This window comes from Bombina bombina, chromosome 4 (assembly GCF_027579735.1).
Source record: "Bombina bombina isolate aBomBom1 chromosome 4, aBomBom1.pri, whole genome shotgun sequence".
Taxonomy (NCBI): domain Eukaryota; kingdom Metazoa; phylum Chordata; class Amphibia; order Anura; family Bombinatoridae; genus Bombina; species Bombina bombina.
Window position 1 is genome coordinate 252,349,614 of NC_069502.1, and position 22,074 is coordinate 252,371,687.

General features: G+C 37.2%; 1 protein-coding gene across 1 annotated transcript in view; it reads right to left on the reverse strand.

The window, feature by feature from the left end:
* Positions 1-1,154: 1,154 nt before the first annotated feature.
* The window catches only part of BOK (BCL2 family apoptosis regulator BOK), a 63,881-nt gene continuing 42,961 nt past the window's right edge, over positions 1,155-22,074 (reverse strand). Inside the window, exons 4-5 of the mRNA XM_053709893.1 lie at positions 18,666-18,829; positions 1,155-2,442 (exon numbers count right to left, since the gene is read on the reverse strand). Of these exons, the coding sequence (XP_053565868.1) occupies positions 2,317-2,442; positions 18,666-18,829 (290 nt within the window). The 3' untranslated portion in view covers positions 1,155-2,316. The remainder of the gene's footprint in view (positions 2,443-18,665; positions 18,830-22,074) is intronic.

Below are 22,074 nucleotides of genomic sequence, written 5' to 3' on the forward strand. Positions count from 1 at the left end.
GCTGATACAGCTGAATCCTGCGTCCACAAGCACACAAGGGTGCTTCAACCAAATGTGAGCACCCATTTGTACCGCTGTCATTTGGAAACAGACTGATATGAAAATGAAGAGCCCCTCTATCTTTTTGTTACTATAGACTTGTGCCACTCTAAGTGTTAAGAGGAGAGCAGCTGAATTCCACAACTAATGATAACTGTGGACATTTTCTAATTGTAATATCTATAATTGATATTTTGGTTATAAATTGTCACAATTTATTAGATTTGTTACATCTGTAAGTATTATCTACTGTGTATTATTGTATTGGTGCGCCCCTATAAGCTTTGGTAAGCTGAGCGTATTTGATTATACTGTCCCTTTAACTGTCTACAGTCTTCAGGCACATAAAAATAGCCTTTCTGAATCTTCAACATATCTTTCCTCATTATCTGGTCGGAAAATCCCCCAAAAGAAACCTAAACACTGCCATTCCCCCCCAGAGGCACCTTCAAACATTATCCAAATTATCCCGCTTTCATAAGGGATGGTTGACTAATACCTAGAATTCTGCACCATAATCATGTACTATGAACAATATAATATTGTACAACGTTTTAGTCACAATGACTTAAATTAAAGTTCAGTTCTTTACTAGTTTGGTGTTTTCCAAAGTAATTCAACCAAGGAGCCTTCAAAGTATATAGGTAAACCAAAACCCCATAAAAGAAAATGTACAATATTCCCAGAACCCCTTGCAAAGACTATATAATAAGCCCTTCACAGCATTAAAAAAAATATCACCACATAATTCCCATAACTTCATAATATAAGTCATAACTACAGTTGCAGATTTTTTCTTGTATACCAAGTTTGTTTGGTGCATTTATTTATTTTATGGAAACTCTAATTACACAAAATGAAACATTGTACTTCACAAATGATGTTGTGTGGATTGCCAAATTCTGTTTGATTCACTATTTGATTCTTGTTGACACTGGTGATGACAATTTTCATGATAATACCCAAGTAACAGAAATAAGTCAGTACCACATTTTTTTTAATACTAAGTACTGAGGCCTGTTTTTGAGCTTTGACACATACTATTCAGTACTTAATACTCACTGCTTCACATTTTCCAACACATTTTTCATAAAGTTAAAGAAAAAAAAGATAAATAGCAGACAGGTAAATGTTTATAGAAATTCAAAGGGTAAAACAAATGCCATATGTTTTACTGACAGAACGTTTCTATAGAACGAACATTTACATTTCAGTATTAAATATAATATGTTTATATTCAAATGTACTGGAAAATTAAATTAAGCCACTTACTTTTACTGATATTACATTACTCATCAGCAGGAAAGCATCAAAAATAGTGACATTGTGCACGGCAGTTCCAATATTTATATAATCAACACAGGAAACAATACACATAAAATCAGCATTACCATGACAGATCAAATGAACAGCAGTTGATCATATTATCATTATTATTATCATTATCAGGTATTTGTAGAGCGCCAACAGATTATCATATTTTCACTTTTAATTCATTAGCACTGTTATAGACATAGTTTTAGGTAAAAACCGCTGGCATAATGTAGTCCAATATAAAACCATAAATATGTCCTGTATTGCCACATAGTTCATGGCCACATACTATCTGTGGCTTATTCTGAAATCAGAACTAGTATTTTGATTGGGCTTTGAAAATGTCAAGATTATCTTTCCTCATTCGCAGATTTAGTCAGCTGTGTTTTTTCCCAAACAGGTCTGGTTAAGAAAACTTTTGTTCATTACACTGTAATGGGATATGAAGTTATCTTATTTCAATACAAAAATTATCTGGATTTGTAGAGAGCATACTCCAAGTACTGTTGATCCCTTCTGCCGAAAACAATTTTAAATATTTTATAGCATAAGAGTGCTTTTGTCAAATCTATACATATACAAAGTCCACCAAGGCAGATTGTAGCTGAAATGATATCAGTCAAAGACAGGTAAATGTCATTGCTGTAAATACTTTTCTTAGTGTTTCCACACAGGAGCAGATGAAGCCACTAATCCAGTCAAGGAAAATGTTCATGGTACTTTAAGTAACGAAGATCACAACAGGCAAGTGATAGTGTCCAGCTTACTCCAAAAAATGGTGTAACACTAATCAGTGGTTATCTAGAAGATGGAAAGTAAAAGCTAATGTATTCAAGAACTACAATCAAAAAGTTACCAGACCAGACCATTGCAGAAATAATGAGGGCAGCCATGTCTTGCAGTGGATCACTGGCAGAGCTTAGAGACATAATAGTAGGTGTTTGTTCTTTTTGTAAGCAAAGGTTATCGCTCACGAAGCAGGAAGAATACTAAAGCCTTTAAAAAATGGCCACAATTGCAGGCGCTAGAGACTAACCAATGGGCACGAAGTCCAGGATCAGATGTCACCACACACTTTGTGATATCAGTCTGTAAAACAGAAAACATGGTTAGAACTCATAACTCCTGAATAGGGCTCTACACAATCCAGTTCTGATAATCTCCATAACTATGTAAACCTTTTTGTTGTTGTTTGGAAACTATTAAATCTAGCAATTTTCAATATTTACTACAGCCCGTCCTCTACAAGTACAAGTAAAATCCACATTCAATTTAAAATATGCAGAAGAACTTTTCCAAATGGAAAAGTTATTTCAAATAAAATCCTTTTGGTTCCAGTTTTGATAGATCTTGTGAACCCAATTTATATAATTATATATGTTTTTCATTTCCTTTACCTGCTAATTTACTTTCAAGAAATCTGTAAACAAAGTCATTTATATGTGAAGCAACCTAACAAGATGGCACCTCAGGGGAAAAGGAGTGTTTAGGGAATGGAGGAATGATGAAACAAGTACTGTAGGGGTGAATAGTACTACCTGCTACAAAATATTGATGCTAATGTGGGCCAAAGTATCCATATCTTCAGCATAAGTTACTGTTGTCTAATATAGGGTTTCTCATCTCCAGTCTTCCAGGAGCATTAACAGGACAGATTTAAAGGGACATTAAACCAATGTTTAATTCCCCTTTAAAAATGTACAATTAAGCATAATTACAAAAAAAATTAATGTAATTTCCATTGCCCTCAGACACGCTTTAGTAAATCATAGCTATTACTGGTTTTCATCGGAATACGTACATATGTTGTGAGGGTCCAGTACTAAAACAGCACACAGAGTGATCTTCAATACTAATGCATGGCCCTCACAGGATACGTGCATATGCTGCTGGGAAAACAAAACAAAAACGTTCTAGCCCTTTAAAAAGGGGTATGGACTGTGAAACTGTATTTTTTTGGTAACAAAAGTACAGTTTTAACTTAGTGTACTATACTATGCATATATCAAATACTAATTTTGTTTCATTTACGTTCAACTGGGACAGATTTCATAGAAAAGGACATTTTTTCAGATCAAATTGGGACAATTTTAGGTATAATTACAGCAGTTTATTCATATATGTTTATACTTTTATTTTGAATCTGTATTCACATTCCTTAAAGAGATATGAAACCTATTTTTTTTCTTTCATGATTCATATAGAGCATGACATTTTAAGCAACTTTCTAATTTACTCCTATTATGAATTTCCCTCGTTCTCTTGTTATCTTTATTTGAAAAAGCAGCAATGTAAGCTTAGGTGCCGGGACATTATGGTTCAGCACCCCGGGTAGTAGCTACGTAATGTTTTGTGTATCTGTTTAAAATAATTAATTGGCTTAAATGTTACATTAAAACTGACATTATTGTTGTTAATTTTCCCTAAAGTTTGAATTATATTTTCTAGACTGGAATTAAGAAACCCTGGTCTTGTATCTTACATTGAGATGACTGAGGAATATAACAGGGTAGCAGAGAGACCGCTGTGTAGGCTTCTGGAACCTAGTGACCATTTAAAAATATAATTGTACCTCCAATCTGTGTTGGCAAAGGTTTATACTCTTAAGCTATAGATTAAATTGTTTTATTAAAGGGATATGAATCCCAAACTAAATTTACGTCCCTGCTTTTCAACAAAAAATACTTAGAGATAGAAGAAAATTTGCTAATAGAAGTAAATGAGAAAGTTGTTTAAAACTGATGTTCTATCTCAATCATGAAAAAAATTGATTTCATATCCCTTCACGGCAATAATCATGGCCTCAAGTATGCATTTAAAAAAACTCACACAAGCAATGTGTCACATGCCATTATTTATAATAAAACTCCACTGATTTAAGTATGTGCATTTCTTTAAACACTGGATGTCTGTGAAAACAATACTCTTGGAAACCTCGTCAGCAGAGCTTTCAGTGATCCTTGAGTGACCTTAACACAGAGAAACGAGCCAAACAATCTTGAAGTTATCAAGAAAACAAAAAAGACAAAGAGCTAGATGTATTTTAGCAATGAATTTGTGGTAATTAAACAGTCAGCTGCTATTTAATCTGCCTTAGGATTTATTGGAACTTAACAATCATTATTGGATATTATGATGCCCTATCACTGCGTGGGAAGCATTTAAGTACTCGAATCCTGCTGTGAGATTTAAACCTATAGTTTATTAAATCCTTTGAGGAGTATTGTAAAGCTTATCTAAATGCCTTAGTTCATTTCCTTTCTGCTTCCAGCAGCTGGCGTCTTGGGAAACCCTGCACTTAGCACCTACAATTCACCCAGCTTTATCCACCCATAAAACTTGGCAAAACAAATGAAATTTACAAATGTTTACAGCACTTTATTTTCAGAAGCTAGAAGGAGCAGCGATCTGTCACAGAACATAATGTGACACTGGTGCCAAAGGTGTGCATTATACATACGTCATACAGAACTGCAGGGTAGAATTAATCTGTGTACTTAGGGTTTAGTACTGGCAGAGAACCGGGAGTTGCAGAGGAAATAACAGATGTGTGTGGGAGGATGAGATGGAAGTGTTGTCAGTATGGAAATGCAGACACAGAGCTGTGAGTGAGGTGAAATGATATAGCAGAGGATTAAGAAGTGATTAATAGAATAAAGTGGCAATTGAAGTACTAAGTATAGTAAAGAGATGGTTATGCTATGTATGAATTTGCAGTGATGGGGATATATATATATATATATATACAGTATATTGTGTGAAGGGGTGAGAGAAAGAGAGAAAAAAGATACTATAGATAGATAGATAGATAGATACATAGATGATAGATAGAGAGAAATAGATGGACAGACAAATAGATAGATGATAGAAATAGATAGACAGATAGATGGACAGACAAATAGATAGAGATAGACATATAGAAGTACAGATAGATAGATGACAGAGATGGACAGACAAACAGACAGATAGATATAGACAGATAGATTTATAGAAATAGATGGACACAAATAAATGGATGGATAGATATAGACAGACAGATAGATAATGGTAGATAGACAGATAGAGATAGACGGACAGACAAATAGATAGATAGTAGATATAGATAGATAGATTAGAGATAGATGATAGAGATAGATATACATATAGATAGATAAGAGAGATAGATAGATAGATAAATAGATAGATGAGAGATAGATAGATAAGATAGATATAATAAGATAGATGGACAGATAGATACATAGGGGTCAATTTATCAAAGCGTCAATCTCAGTGCATTCGCCCGCATCAATACGCTCGCCAGATATCGTTGATGCGGATCTGAATATGATCCCTTTATTTATCAAAAAGCTGATAAAAACATGTGCGTCAAGTACGGTGCGAGTTGCGGGTTATTCGTTTTTTTTCCAAACTTTATTTATACCATTTCCATGAACAAGCACATTTCTCTAAAGCTAATATTTCATTTTTCATCTGTTAATGTCCAAGAAATAGCTACATTTATACCTCAACAAACATTATCTCATAGAAAGTTATTTATATTTATTTGTTATACAAAAAAAATCTGTTATGATACTTTCACATAAATTAATGTGTATTTGTATTTCTTGAAGTCCTGATATGCTTTTATCTCATTTTTTTAATGATTATTAATGCTAGAATTTGTACATATATCTTTGCACATACTTGTGTGTGTGTATATATATATATATATTTCTCCTGTTAAGTGTAGTCAGTCCACGGGTCATCCATTACTTATGGGATTATATCTCCTCCCCAACAGGAAGTGCAAGAGGATCACCCAAGCAGAGCTGCTATATAGCTCCTCCCCTCTACGTCATACCCAGCCATTCTCTTGCACCTAACTAATAGATAGGACGTGTGAGAGGACTGTGGTTGTTAAACTTAGTTTTTATTTCTTCAATCAAAAGTTTGTTATTTTAAACAGCACCGGAGTGTGTTGTTTTTTCTCAGGCAGCATTAGAAGAAGAATCTACCTGAGTTTGTGTATGATCTTAGCGGTCGTAACTAAGATCCATTTGCTGTTCTCGGCCATTCTGAGGAGTGAGGTAACGTTTACTGGCATGTTAATCGTTTTTCTCTGAGGTACTTGGTGATAAAACTTTATGGGCATTATTTTTACCACATGGCTGTCGTTTGTTTATGAATTAAATCAGTTTACTGAGCTTCCCCACTGTTGTATTATGAGTGGGAGGGGCCTATTTTGGCGCTTTATTGCGCAGTAAAAATTCAGTCACAGTCTTCCTATTTCTTCCTCCATGATCCAGGACGTCTCTACAGAGCCCAGGGGTCTCCAAAACTAGTTTTGAGGGAGGTAATCACTCACAGCAGACCTGTGAGACTGTGTTTTGACTGTGATAAAAACGTTTATATTAAATAGTTATCCGTTTTTGGGTACTAAGGGGTTAATCATCCATTTGCTGGTGGGTGCAATCCTCTGCTAACTTAATGCATTTACTGTGAAAATTTGGTTGCTATAACTAATTTGGTTCATTGTTATTTCAACTGTGACAGTTTTTTTGTGCTTCTTAAAGGCACAGTAACGTTTTTTATATTGCTTGTAAATTTATTTGAAAAGTATTTTCCAAGCTTGCTAGTCTCATTGCTAGTTTGTTTAAACATGTCTGACACAGATGAATCTCTTTGTGCAATATGTTTAAAGGCCAATGTGGAGCCCAATAGAAATTTGTGTACTAATTATGCCGACTAACTCTCCTCACGTGTCAGTACCTTCGCCTCCCGCTCAGGAGGTGCGTGATATTGTGGCGCCAAGTACATCAGGGCGGCCCATACAAATCACTTTGCAAGACATGGCTAATGTTATGACTGAAGTATTATCTAAATTGCCAGAATTTAGGGGTAAACGCGATCACTCTGGGGTGAGAACAGAGTGCGCTGATAATAATAGAGCCATGTCTGATACTGCGTCACAATTTGCAGAACATGGGGACGGAGAGCTTCATTCTGTAGGTGACGGATCTGATCCAAGTAAACTGGACTCAGACATTTCAAATTTTAAATTTAAGCTCCTATACCTAAAAGGCTTACAGAAATTGTTAACAAGGAGTGGGATAGACCCGGTGTGCCTTTTTCACCCCCTCCTATATTTAGAAAAATGTTTCCAATAGACGCCACCACACGGGACTTATGGCAGACGGTCCCTAAGGTGGAGGGAGCAGTTTCTACTCTGGCTAAGCGCACCACTATCCCGGTGGAGGATAGCTGTGCTTTTTCAGATCCAATGGATAAAAAGTTAGAGGGTTACCTTAAGAAAATGTTTGTTCAACAAGGTTTCATATTACAACCCCTTGCATGCATTGCGCCTGTCACGGCTGCGGCGGCATTCTGGTTTGAGTCTCTGGAAGAGACCATTAGCTCAGCTCCATTGGATGAGATTATAGACAAGCTTAGAGTCCTTAAGCTAGCTAATTCATTTATTTCTGATGCCGTAGTACACTTAACTAAGCTTACGGCTAAGAACTCCGGATTCGCCATTCAAGCGTGCAGAGCGCTGTGGCTTAAATCCTGGTCAGCCGATGTGACTTCTAAATCTAAATTGCTTAACATACCTTTCAAAGGGCAGACATTATTCGGGCCCGGTTTGAAAGAAATTATCGCTGACATTACTGGAGGTAAGGGCCATGCCCTGCCTCAAGACAGAGCCAAACCAAGGGCTAAACAGTTTTTCGTGCCTTTCGTAACTTCAAGGCAGGAGCAGCATCAACTTCCTCCGCTCCAAAACAGGAAGGAACTGTTGCTCGCTACAGACAGGGCTGGAAACCTAACCAGTCCTGGAACAAGGGCAAGCAGGCCAGAAAGCCTGCTGCTGCCCCTAAGACAGCATGAAGTGAGGGCCCCCGATCCGGAAACGTATCTAGTGGGGGGCAGACTTTCTCTCTTCGCCCAGGCTTGGGCAAGAGATGTCCAGGATCCCTGGGCGTTAGAGATCATATCTCAGGGATATCTTCTGGACTTCAAAGCTTCTCCTCCAAAAGGGAGATTTCATCTTTCAAGGTTGTCAGCAAACCAGATAAAGAAAGAGGCGTTTCTACGCTGTGTACAAGACCTTTTACTAATGGGAGTGATCCACCCGGTTCCGCGGTCGGAACACGGACAAGGGTTTTACTCAAATCTGTTTGTGGTTCCCAAAAAAGAGGGAACCTTCAGACCAATCTTGGACTTAAAGATCCTAAACAAATTCCTAAGAGTTCCATCGTTCAAAATGGAAACTATTCGGACAATCTTACCTATGATCCAAAAGGGTCAGTACATGACCACAGTGGATTTAAAGGATGCCTACCTTCACATTCCTATTCACAAGGATCATTATCGGTACCTAAGGTTTGCCTTCCTAAACAGGCATTACCAGTTTGTAGCTCTTCCCTTCGGGTTAGCTACGGCTCCAAGAATCTTTACAAAGGTTCTGGGCTCTCTTCTGGCGGTACTAAGACCGCAAGGAATATCGGTATCTCCGTACCTAGACGACATTCTGATACAAGCGTCAAGTTTCCAAACTGCCAAGTCTCATACAGAGTTAGTTCTGGCATTTCTAAGGTCGCATGGGTGGAAGGTGAACGTAGAAAAGAGTTCTCTATTGCCACTCACAAGAGTTCCCTTCTTGGGGACTCTTATAGATTCTGCAGAAATGAAAATTTACCTGACAGAAGACAGGTTAACAAAACTTCTAAATGCTTGCCGTGTCCTTCATTCCATTCAACACCCGTCAGTGGCTCAATGCATGGAGGTAATCGGCTTAATGGTAGCGGCAATGGACATAGTACCTTTTGCACGCCTGCATCTCAGACCACTGCAATTGTGCATGCTAAGTCAGTGGAATGGGGATTACTCAGATTTGTCCCCTATGCTGAATCTGGATCAAGAGACCAGAGATTCTCTTCTATGGTGGCTTTCTCGGCCACATCTGTCCAGGGGGATGCCCTTCAGCAGGCCAGATTGAACGATTGTAACAACAGACGCCAGCCTGCTAGGTTGGGGCGCTGTCTGGAATTCCCTGAAGGCTCAGGGATCATGGACTCAGGAGGAGAGACTCCTTCCAATAAACATTCTGGAATTAAGAGCAGTTTTCAATGCCCTTCTGACTTGGCCTCAGTTAGCAACTCTGAGGTTCATCAGGTTTCAGTCGGACAACATCACGACTGTGGCTTACATCAACCATCAGGGAGGGACAAGGAGTTCCCTAGCGATGATGGAAGTCTCAAAGATAATTCGCTGGGCAGAGTCTCACTCTTGCCACCTGTCAGCGATCCACATCCCAGGCGTGGAGAACTGGGAGGCGGATTTCCTAAGTCGCCAGACTTTTCATCCGGGGGAGTGGGAACTTCATCCGGAGGTGTTTGCCCAACTGCTTCGGCGTTGGGGCAAACCAGATCTGGATCTCATGGCGTCTCGCCAGAACGCCAAGCTTCCTTGTTACGGATCCAGGTCCAGGGACCCGGGAGCGGTACTGATAGATGCTCTGACAGCACCTTGGGTCTTCAACATGGCTTATGTGTTTCCACCCTTCCCGATGCTTCCTCGATTGATTGCCAGGATCAAACAGGAGAGAGCATCGGTGATTCTAATAGCGCCTGCGTGGCCACGCAGGACCTGGTATGCAGATCTAGTGGACATGTCGTCCTGTCCACCATGGTCTCTGCCTCTGAGACAGGACCTTCTGATTCAGGGTCCTTTCAAACATCCAAATCTAATTTCTCTGAGGCTGACTGCATGGAGATTGAACGCTTGATTCTATCAAAGCGTGGATTCTCGGAGTCAGTGATTGATACCTTAATACAGGCTAGGAAACCTGTTACCAGGAAAATTTACCATAAAATATGGCGTAAATACTTGCATTGGTGCGAATCCAAGAGTTACTCATGGAGTAAGGTTAGGATTCCTAGGATATTGTCTTTTCTACAAGAAGGTTTAGAAAAGGGTTTATCTGCTAGTTCGTTAAAGGGACAGATCTCAGCTCTGTCTATCCTTTTACACAAACGTCTGTCAGAAGTTCCAGACGTTCAGGCTTTTTGTCAGGCTTTGGCCAGGATTAAGCCGGTGTTTAAAACTGTTGCTCCGCCGTGGAGCTTAAACTTAGTTCTTAACGTTTTGCAGGGTGTTCCGTTTGAACCCCTTCATTCCATTGATATCAAGCTGTTATCTTGGAAAGTTCTGTTTTTAATGGCTATTTCCTCGGCTCGAAGAGTCTCTGAGTTATCGGCCTTACATTGTGATTCTCCTTATCTGATTTTTCATTCAGACAAGGTAGTTCTGCCTACTAAACCTGGGTTCTTACCTAAGGTAGTCACTAACAGGAATATCAATCAAGAGATTGTTGTTCCATCATTGTGCCCTAACCCTTCTTCAAAGAAGGAACGACTTCTGCACAATCTGGACGTCGTCCGTTCCCTGAAATTTTATTTGCAGGCAACTAAAGATTTTCGCCAAACTTCTTCCCTGTTTGTCGTTTATTCTGGACAGAGGAGAGGTCAAAAAGCTTCGGCTACCTCTCTCTCTTTCTGGCTTCGTAGCATAATACGTTTAGCCTATGAGACTGCTGGACAGCAGCCTCCTGAAAGAATTACAGCTCATTCTACTAGAGCTGTGGCTTCCACTTGGGCCTTTAAAAATGAGGCCTCTGTTGAACAGATTTGCAAGGCTGCAACTTGGTCTTCACTTCACACCTTTTCGAAATTTTACAAATTTGACACTTTTGCTTCTTCGGAGGCTGTTTTTGGGAGAAAGGTTCTTCAGGCAGTGGTTCCTTCCGTGTAAAGATCCTGCCTGTCCCTCCCGTCATCCGTGTACTTTTAGCTTTGGTATTGGTATCCCATAAGTAATGGATGACCCGTGGACTGACTACACTTAACAGGAGAAAACATAATTTATGCTTACCTGATAAATTCCTTTCTCCTGTAGTGTAGTCAGTCCACGGCCCGCCCTGTTTTTGCGGCAGGTCTAAATTTTAAATTAAACTCCAGTCACCACTGCACCCTATAGTTTCTCCTTTCTCGTTTGGTTTCGGTCGAATGACTGGGTATGACGTAGAGGGGAGGAGCTATATAGCAGCTCTGCTTGGGTGATCCTCTTGCACTTCCTGTTGGGGAGGAGATATAATCCCATAAGTAATGGATGACCCGTGGACTGACTACACTACAGGAGAAAGGAATTTATCAGGTAAGCATAAATTATGTTATATATATATATATATATGTGTGTGTGTGTGTTATGTCAGTGTGAAACTAGAATTTATAAGAAGCACCTTACTTACACCCTGTGGGCTGTTTATCAGAATAATCTCACAAATATTCTAAAATGGATTTTAAGAGAAAGAAAATAAACAGCGCTTAGCCTATAGTAAATATAGGGTAGCTAGGGATGTTAATAAATTGGACACACTTTAAATAATAAAGTCCATATGGATTTATAAAATATTAAATCGCTGAATATGTGGGGATTGAAGTATAATATAATTTATTTGCATATACAAATTATCTATTCATACATATTTAAAATAAGCATACCATGCTGATCCGGTTTTGAAACATTAAACATATAAAAACATCAGAGAAATCTTTTGAAATTACAAATATAAAAAGAGGAGAGGACGTCTCCTCCTCCTCAATTGAAACACTAAACCTTGAATTTATCACCTAAGAGCAATATCTCCCTGTTATCAAAATAACACAGGTATTGATGGTTATCGTTATATACCCTTGTTTATTTCAGAGAATGTTGCACTCCACCTTGAAATGTTATAATCCACTTATCAATGTTGCAGTTCACTTGTCAATGTTGCAATTCACTTATAGATGTTGCAATTTACCCTTGTATGTGGGTTACAATAAAATAGTGACAATAAATAGTGGTGATAGATATTTTCACAGCATTCACACTTTAAGTGGTCTTGTATTTTTATAAGGATAATGTCCCGATTTCAAAAAGCAACAATTTCTTCCGAAAAAGACTCTGCAATAATTTGTATAGAAAACTCAGCAATAATTTGTAATATTTGGCGTAAAAAAAATAGCAATTATTTGCATAAGTTCCAAGGTTAGAATGTTAGTAATTATTGGCGGGTAGAGAGGTAACTTTAAAGCATTCAGATGTAGTTAGACATAAAAAGTTCAGTGCGGGATTGATTCAACAAGCGGGTACTTTACCGATCACCTGCTGTTCGGATTACAGTATAGATCATATGGCGTCCCTGCGGTCTTGTATCGACCTGTCAGCTTGCGCTCTCACCTCTGACCTTAGTGTGATGACGTAACGGTTCTCGTCCACGAAAAAACACTACCGCTTAGGTCTCTCCAGGTGTCCACTTTGCTTTGGGGGTGTATCGGTATTCCTTCCGCTTGTTCAATCCGTTCTAGGCTTATGGATGTTGGTAATAGCGATCCAGATTCAGTAGCAACTCTGCGCAGAGTATTAAATAGGTCATAGCCAGCACGGCTGATCGCTGTTTCAAGATGTAACTTTCTTTCACGTGGCTTGCTCCTTCAAAACACGTCTACGCGTTTCACCTCAGTGTAGGCTTTGTCAAGACTGATCTTTCAAGGAGCTGGTTGCAAGATTTAAATACCCCGCCTTAGATTTCTATTGGTTGTGAGTTTTCTTCATTAGATGAGTTTATAAGGTGATGGTGAATTTTTAAGGAGGTAATGATAATTCAAGGTGCATTTCTTGCTTGTCAACCGACTTATACACTGGTAGTTTTTTACTTATTCTCTAAAACAGAGTGCATTCTCTGACATATAAATTTACAAAATTAAAAAACATAGTACTTTATTAATTATATTAATTATAGTCCATGAGATCTTTAAGATGGTAATATAAGGGTGGTACTCATGCTTATCATTTGATTTATAAGAGTCAAAATTTCTACTTGGTATTTCTAAAATGATGTATTTATTTAAACCATCATTGTATATACAATCACATTTTTAAAACATACAAACATAGTTTAAGATGTCCACTAAGAAGTTCCAATATAAAACCATATAATCTCAAATTTAAAACTATAATATTTGATTAATGTTATTTATATTTAAATATTTTGGATCTGTAAGCTTCTTATATTCTGTATAAAATTAATGTCTACAAAATATATAGTATACCATAATAATTTACATCCATAAATATATATAGAAAATTTGAATGCTTTCAATATATTTATTTATGTAAAGGATGCTATGTAAATGAACTAGATAATCTGAAAGGGGGGTTGTGTGTATATATAAACAATTCTTAAATTCTTGTGGCTGTAGATTTCAATCCTATGCCATTCATTTAATAACATGTGTATCTTAGTCTATTACAAATGGATTCAGATCTAATTCGGAATTCAGTCCTTTTGGGTATAAAGTATCCATATTGTAAATATATTCTGCCTCCTTCTTTAATATGACTTTCTCGAAATTACCTCCTCTCCAAGGTTTTTTAACTTTCTTGATGCCCCAGTATAATAAACCTTTGGTGCTGTTGTTGTGTTCTGACCTAAAGTGTTCATAGAGGTGTGTATCCTGATGACCCTTCTCTATGTTCCATAGATGTTCACGGATCCGTGTGCGGAGACATCTAGTCGTCTCACCTAAATATTGTAATTTACAACTGCATTGAAGTATATATATAATGTTATGGTCACTGCATCTGATGGTCTCATTAATTTTTGCTATATAATTGCTATTTGTTGCTTTAACTTCTTTTTTCTTATTGCTATGCTTGCATGCTTTGCAGCTGTAACATGGGTAAAATCCTGCTAATCGCTTCCCTTTTAGGTCTTTGTCTACTTTCTTGCCTCCTTGTGTAAACTCACTGGGAGCTAGCACACTTTTCATGTTTTTCGCCTTTCTATATATGAAATTAGGATTTGCTGTTAGTTTATCCCCTAGAACTGGATCATCTTTTATTAAATGCCAATGTTTTTTGACAATTTTTTCCATGATTCTATGGCCACTATTATAGTTAGTAATAAAAGGAACTTTTAACTTTTCTCCCTCATCTTCCTTCTTTTTATTATTACTACTTAACTGCGTATTTGTTTCATATCGATCTCTCCCAGTTTTTATGGCTAATTGTACTATCTCTTGATTATAACCCCTTTCCAGAAATCTTTCTTCTAGGATTTTAATTTGTGTGTCATAATCAGTTATCCTAGAACAATTTCTACTAATTCTTAGACATTGACCTTTTGGGATATTATTTATCCACCTAGAAAGGTGGCAACTTTCGGAATGTATGTATCCATTCGCATCAACTTTTTTGAAGTGATTTTTTGTATATAGAGTTTTATTTTCAATAAAGATATCCAGATCTAAAAAAGTTATAGTATCTTTATTTATCTCATATGTAAATTCCAAGCCATCATTGTTGGAATTCAATCTTCAAACATTTTTATTAAACCCTGTTCATCTCCTCGCCATACAATCAGCACATCATCTATGTACCGCTTGAAAAGCACGAGATTCGCGCCCAGCTCATGTGACTCTAGGAATCTCTGTTCCCAAAGCCCCATATAAAGATTAGCGTAGCTGGGCGCGAATCTCGTGCCCATCGCCGTACCCTTCGTTTGAGTGTATATTTTCTTGTTGAAAACAAATATGTTATTAGTTAATATAAATTCTATCCCCTTTATAATAAAACTCTTTTGGTTTTCGGACATGGTATTGTCATCATCCAGAAAATATTTTATTGCTTCAAGGCCTTTGTTATGTAAGATACTGGTATATAAGGCTGTGACGTCACATGTCGCCAACATGTAACTGTCACACCATTCAAGATTATTCAAAAGGGATAGTACATCACTTGTATCTTTGAGATAAGTAGGTAATATTTTAACGTATTTTTGTAACAGAATGTCAATATACTGGGATAGGTTCGCTGTTAGTGAACCTATGCCAGATATGATAGGTCTACCTGGAGGAGTGGTTAAGTGCTTATGAATTTTAGGCAGAAAATAAAAAATTGCCATTTTAGGGTATTCTTGATTTATGAAATTGAACTCTTTAGTTGTTAGTATATTTTCATTTTTTTGCCTCAATAAGTAGTGATTTCAGCTTCCCTGCTATCTTATTTAATGGATTCAGTTTTAATTCTTGATATGTGGTTCTATCACTTAGTATCCTATTTGCTTCCTCCAAGTAGTATTCAGTGTCCATTACCACGATTCCCCCGCCTTTATTGGCGGGTTTTATCGTTATATTTTTGTTTTTTAAATTGTCTAGTGTTTGTTTCTCATCTTTGTTCAGATTATATTTTGTTTTTTGTTCGTTATGCTTACATTTTGCTAGATCTTTTTGAAGCATTTTTTCAAAAATTTCAATGTGGCTTCCTTTCTCATGAATTGGATAGAATGAAGATTTGGGTTTTAAAGTAGTATATATAATACTTGGTTTTATGTCAACATTGTTTGTAGGAATACAGTTATGTCTTGTCTCAACTATGTTTCTTTCTACTGGATTTCTCAAAAAATACCTCTTTAATGTTAATTTACGGATGAACTGATTTATATGGATGTGAGTTTCAAATTTATTGAGTCTTTGTGTAGGTGCAAAAGTTAGGCCTTTTTTAAGGACCTTCTTTTCATTTTTGTACAGTTCTATTTTGCTAATATTAAAGATTCCTTTGTCATCTATCTCCATCTTTTTTGATCTTGTTCGTATTCCTCCTCTGGTTCCTCTATATTTCTTTTTCTCTCTAACCGGGGGGTCTTGGACACTGGGCCCAGCCCTAAAAAATCAGTCGATGTGCCCTGGAGTGGGGAATTTAGGATGTCATTATTTGTATTTGATATTTTCTGTCCCTGATCTTTTGGATATGTGTACCGATTATTTGAAGGGACTCTCCAATCTTTCATTTTGTTATTATTTATGTGTGGTTCATATCTGTTATCAAAATGAGTTTGTCTAAACCATCCTCTTGGTTCCCTATTAAATCTGAAATAATTTGAATTATTTTGTTCTCTATTGTATCCACTTCTATAATCATTGGAATATGTATTCCAATATTGTGCATCATAATTGCTTCTATAACTGTTATGATTAGTTCTATATCCATTTCTATTTTGTTCATAATTGTTCCTAAAATTGTTTCTAGGAAAATAATTTCTTCTATAATTTGGTCTGTAATCATTCCTATTGGAATTGTCTCCATTATGATTTCTCCTTTATGTGCCATTGTCCCAGTGCCAATTGGTGTTACGGTGTGTGTGATACTGTTCTTGATGGTGTTCTTGATAGTGATTTGTTCCTCCACCTCCTAATTGTGTAGTTTTAATTGTGTTCTTCTTCTTTTGTTTATGTTTTTTAGATACAATATTCCAAGTAGTGTCTGAGGTGTTTGTGTTGTCTTTCTGCCCTGTGTCTATATTAGTGATTTCTATCATTTCTTTATAATCATTTTGATCTCTAGCCATTTTTTTACTTTTATTAGAGATCAATTCAATTTTCTTATTTTTAAGTGATACTATAATTTCAATTTGTCTGTCTTTACAGAATTTGCTATCTTGGTGAATTTCTAATGCATTTTTTATCTCAGTGATTCAAGTTTCAAAAATATCTAGTGAGAATTTTTATATGCAAATAAATTATATTATACTTCAATCCCCACGTATTCAACTATTTAATATTTTATAAATCCATATGGACTTTATTATTTAAAGTGTGTCCAATTGATTAACATCCCTAGCTACCCTATATTTACTATAGGCTAAGTGCTGTTTATTTTCTGTGTGTGTTATGTCAGAAATCTTTTGCAAACATATTTAAATGTCCCTAAATTCCTTTTTTTGTTCTAAACAATGTTGTTTTTCATATCCCTGTGTTTATTTATACCACTATATGTATATAGTGTAAATGTATTATTATTCTAAGCAGGAATAATTGCAAATATAACATGTAATCAGGGTGTCATATGTATTTATTTGCAATCAATGGATATTTTAAGAGTTGGGCCAGTTTTCTCTCTGTACCTGTGTAACCCCTCCTTATTGCAATCTAGTTTTAAAAACCACCCCTTCACAGGTGTTATACAATGGGCTGGTATATAAGATAACATTTCTTACTGAAAAAGAAATTCAAGAGAAGGAAGAAATACACTGAAAATATAATGACAGTAAAGAGGTGATTTTAATTTCTGCTGTATCTGAATCATGACAGTTAAATGTTAGGTGGGCTATCCCTTTGAGCTATCACCTTAAGATTATATTGAATCAAACATCAATTCGAAATTTAAAATCCTTGTCAGCATCCATGTTTATCTTTAATTCTAAATTCACATATACATACTTTCAAAGTATAATGCACAACGTAACAAATGTCAGTTACAAGTTCTGATGAGTGATCAATGACACAAGTATCGAGCAATTTGATTCGTTAGTGATAGTTTAAAATGTATATTTAAATCAGATTGGCTGATGTCATAAATCATGTGATTATGCATATTCCAATCAAAAGTGGTTAAAAAAATCACTAATGTGTGGGTTGTTTAGGAGTTTGCGTCATAATTGGTGCGAAAAGTGTTGCGTCAAAATTGGTGTGAAGTGGAGAGCGGGACATGTATTTACATGGCTTAAACATGGTGCACAAAGATTTTTCCCAAAAAAATAAAAAGGAAGTTAGCTATATTATGTTGTGTATTTATTTCATTTTTATCTCTATATCTATCAGTGCTACAAGTTTGGGGTAAAACTTTTCAACAAATTTGTAGAAATAATATCCCCTTGCTTTGTAATGAGAGGCAAATTTGTTGCCTAATCCATAAGTAGTAATGTATTTTTCATTTTTATCCCTATATCTACTAGTGCACCAAATATGGAGCAATACTATTGTTTGATTTACAAAGGGTATACAATTTTAATAGAGTTTCTAATTTACTTTTATTATGTAATACACTTCATTCTCTTGCAGCATCAAACATAAGCTTTCTGTGTTTTCAGACTCCCATTGACTTCCATGGCATCCGCGACCTGAAAGGTGGCGGATTGAAAACTAGCTACACTGCGTCACAATAGACGCGACCGTACCTGTTGAATGTTTGATAAATTTGGAAAAGGTTTAAATTGAGTCGAATCTGAATTCGAAACATCTGTAATGACGCAAGCATCGATCTGAGTCGGATTGAGATTGCGGGATTGTATATTACGTCACAAATTTTGGATCAATATCACGACAAATACAACGCGGAATTCAAGCTATTTTTGGTTGACACTTTGATAAATAGACCCCATAGATAGATATATAGATAGATACATAGAGATAGACAGACAGATTAATTCTGTTTGTACCAAATAAGATGCTTACCCAACCTCCTCTCCTTTTCAGCCAAGTCACCAGGGACTTCCGGATAAACTCCCCAAGACAGTCAACAATTATCAGGACAAGGGCAGGCTGTGAGTGCTTTACACAGTCTACTGCTAGACCAGCAGCCACTGCATATAATGACACCACCTTCCCCCATGTGATACCTAGAAAAGGCAGAAGATATAGGCTTTATACACAAATAACTAACAGCAAATAACCTCACATAATTACATTTTTTCATTGCAATCTGCAAACAATAAAAGGAACTGTCCATTCTTGAATTTATATTGCATATTACTAATCTACTAGCAACATAAATATACTGTGATAAACACTTACATAATGTGGCTGTTTTTAAATATAGATTAAATGGATATTCTAATGTAAAATAAAATGCTCTATTTGTTATTTCATTTTTATATAAATTTCTTTATTTTACTATGTGTCAAATACATAGCCAAAGTTGTGTTCCAATTCCACTCCAGATGAGGATACAGATGGTGAACCAAGGAGAAGCAGGCATACATGTGTATGCTCCCATCACTGGTCATATCCTTATCTGGAGCATAAGGGACTATTTCAAAAACTCAACTTTGACATTGGGGTAGATTTATTAAATGTCAAGTAATAGTATTATTATGAGTGTAACTGTACTAATATATTTATTTTTTATGTGTTTTGTGAAACTTTTCTCTTGTAAGATGTATCAAGTCCACGGATTCATCCATACTTGTGGGATATTCTCCTTCCCTACAGGAAGTGGCAAAGAGAGCACCCACAGCAGAGCTGTCTATATAGCTCCTCCCTTAGCTCCACCCCCAGTCATTCTCTTTGCCTACTCTAAGTACTAGGAAGGGCAGAGTGAGTGTGGTGACAAAAATGTTAGTTTTTATTTTCTCAAGCAAAGGTTTGTTATTTTAAATGGTACTGGTGTGTACTATTTACTCTCTGGCAGAAAAGGGATGAAGATTTCTGCAAGGAGGATGATGATCTTAGCACTTTGTAACTAAGATCCACTGCTGTTCTCACAAGGCCTGAAGAGTACAGGAAAACTTCAGTTGGGGAACAGTTTGCAGGCTAAACTGCATTGAGGTATGTTCAGTCTATTTTTTTCTAGACAGACTGGGATTATTCTAGAAAAGACTGGCAATATCCCCATGAGGGAAGGGTAAGCTGTATTCAGACACTTAGTAGGAATCCTAGCTTGCATAAAGGGCTCATTAGTTACTGGTGACACTGATAGGAAAAAACGTTTTTGTTTTTTATTAAAAAAAATGCAAATATAACGTTTTTTGAGGGACTTTAAGGGGTCATTGTGGCTTGGTTAAGGGTTATTAACCCACATGGCTAGTTTATGAAACACTCTGTTGTGTTTCTTTTAGGCCCCATAACATTGAGTGAGGTGGGAGGGGCCTATTTTTGCGCCTCATTTGCGCAGTTTCTTTTCCTCAGAGACATCCAGCTACTTCTCCAGAGGTTCCTACTGTGTTTGAGGGCTGTAAAGAAGTTTTTTCCCCACAAATCGTTTATAAAGGGCAGGTAGGCGCCACAGCAGAGCTGTGGCAAGGTGCTGAACGTTTTTTACCGTTTTTTGACGTTTTGTCAATCCGGTTTTTACATTAAGGAGTTAATTGTTTATTTGCATAGCTGTGCAAAGTTTCTAAGGCTTTATGATGCTACTGTAAAAATCTCGTTGAGTTTACTGCTTTTTTACACTGTTTTTTTACAGAGTTTGTGCAGCTTTTTTTCTCTTAAAGGCACAGTACCGTTTTTTTCTAAGTGTTATTTGTTTTGATTAAAGTGTTTTCCAAGCTTGCTTGTTACATTACTAGCCTGTTTAACATGTCTGATACCAAGGAAAATCCTTGTTCAATGTGTTTAGAAGCCATTGTGGAACCCCCTCTTAGAATGTGTCCCACTTGCACTGATATGTCTATAAATTATAAAGAGCATATTTTAGCACTTAAAAATATTGCAATAGATGATTCTCAGACAGAAGGAAATGAGGGTTTAACATCTAGCTCTCCCCAAGTGTGACAACCAGTAAAGCCCGTACAAGTGACGCCTAGTACCTCTAGTGCGTCGAATTAATTTACTTTACAAGACATGGCCACAGTTATGAATACAACCCTCACAGAGGTTTTATCCAAACTGCCTGGTTTACAAGGAAAGCGTGACAGCTCTGGGTTAAGAACAAATGCTGAGCCGTCTGACGCTTTAGTAGCCGTATCCGATATACCCTCGCAACGTTCTGAAGTAGGGGTAAGGGATTTGTTATCTGAGGGAGATATTTCTGATTCAGGAAAGACGCTCCCTCAGACAGATTCTGATATGACGGCCTTTAAATTTAAGCTTGAACACCTCCGCTTATTGCTCAGGGAGGTATTAGCGACTCTAGATGATTGTGACCCTATAGTGGTCCCAGAGAAATTGTGTAAAATGTGACAAATACTTAGAGGTTCCTGTTTACACTGATGTTTTTCCAGTCCCTAAGAGGATTGTGAATATTGTTACTAAGGAGTGGGATAGACCAGGTATTCCGTTCGCTCCCCCTCCTGTTTTTAAGAAAATGTTTCCCATATCTGACACCATGCGGGACTCGTGGCAGACGGTCCCTAAGGTGGAGGGAGCTATTTCTACTCTGGCTAAGCGTACAACTATACCTATCGAAGACAGTTGTGCTTTCAAAGATCCTATGGATAAAAAATGAGAGGGTCTCCTGAAGAAAATTTTTGTTCCTCAAGGTTTTCTTCTCCAACCTATTGCGTGCATTGTTCCTGTAACTACTGCAGCTGCTTTCTGGTTCGAGGCTCTAGAAGAGGCTCTTCAGATGGAGACTCCATTAGAGGAACAGAATTAGGGCCCTTAAGTTGGCTAATTCTTTCATTACCGATGCCGCTTTCCAACTGGCTAAATTAGCGGCAAAGAATTCAGGTTTTGCCATTTTAGCACACAGGGCGTTATGGCTTAAGTCCTGGTCTGCTGTTGTGTCATCAAAATCTAAACTTTTGAATATCCCTTTCAAAGGAAAGACCCTATTTGGGCCTGAACTGAAAGAGATTATTTCAGACATCACTGGAAGGAAAGGCCATGCCCTCCCTCAGGATAGAACAAATAAAATGAGGACCAAACAAAATAATTTTCGTTCCTTTCGGAACTTCAAGGGTGGTCCCGCTTCAGCTTCCCCTGCTGCAAAGCAAGAGGGGAATTTTGCCCAATCCAAGTCAGTCTGGAGACCTAACCAGGCTTGGAACAAGGGTAAACAGGCCAAGAAGCCTGCAGCTGCCTCTAAGACAGCATGAAGGGGTAGCCCCGATCCGGGACCGGATCTAGTAGGGGGCAGACTCTCTCTCTTCACTCAGGCTTGGGCAAGAGATGTTCACGATTCCTGGGCCTTAGAAATTGTGTC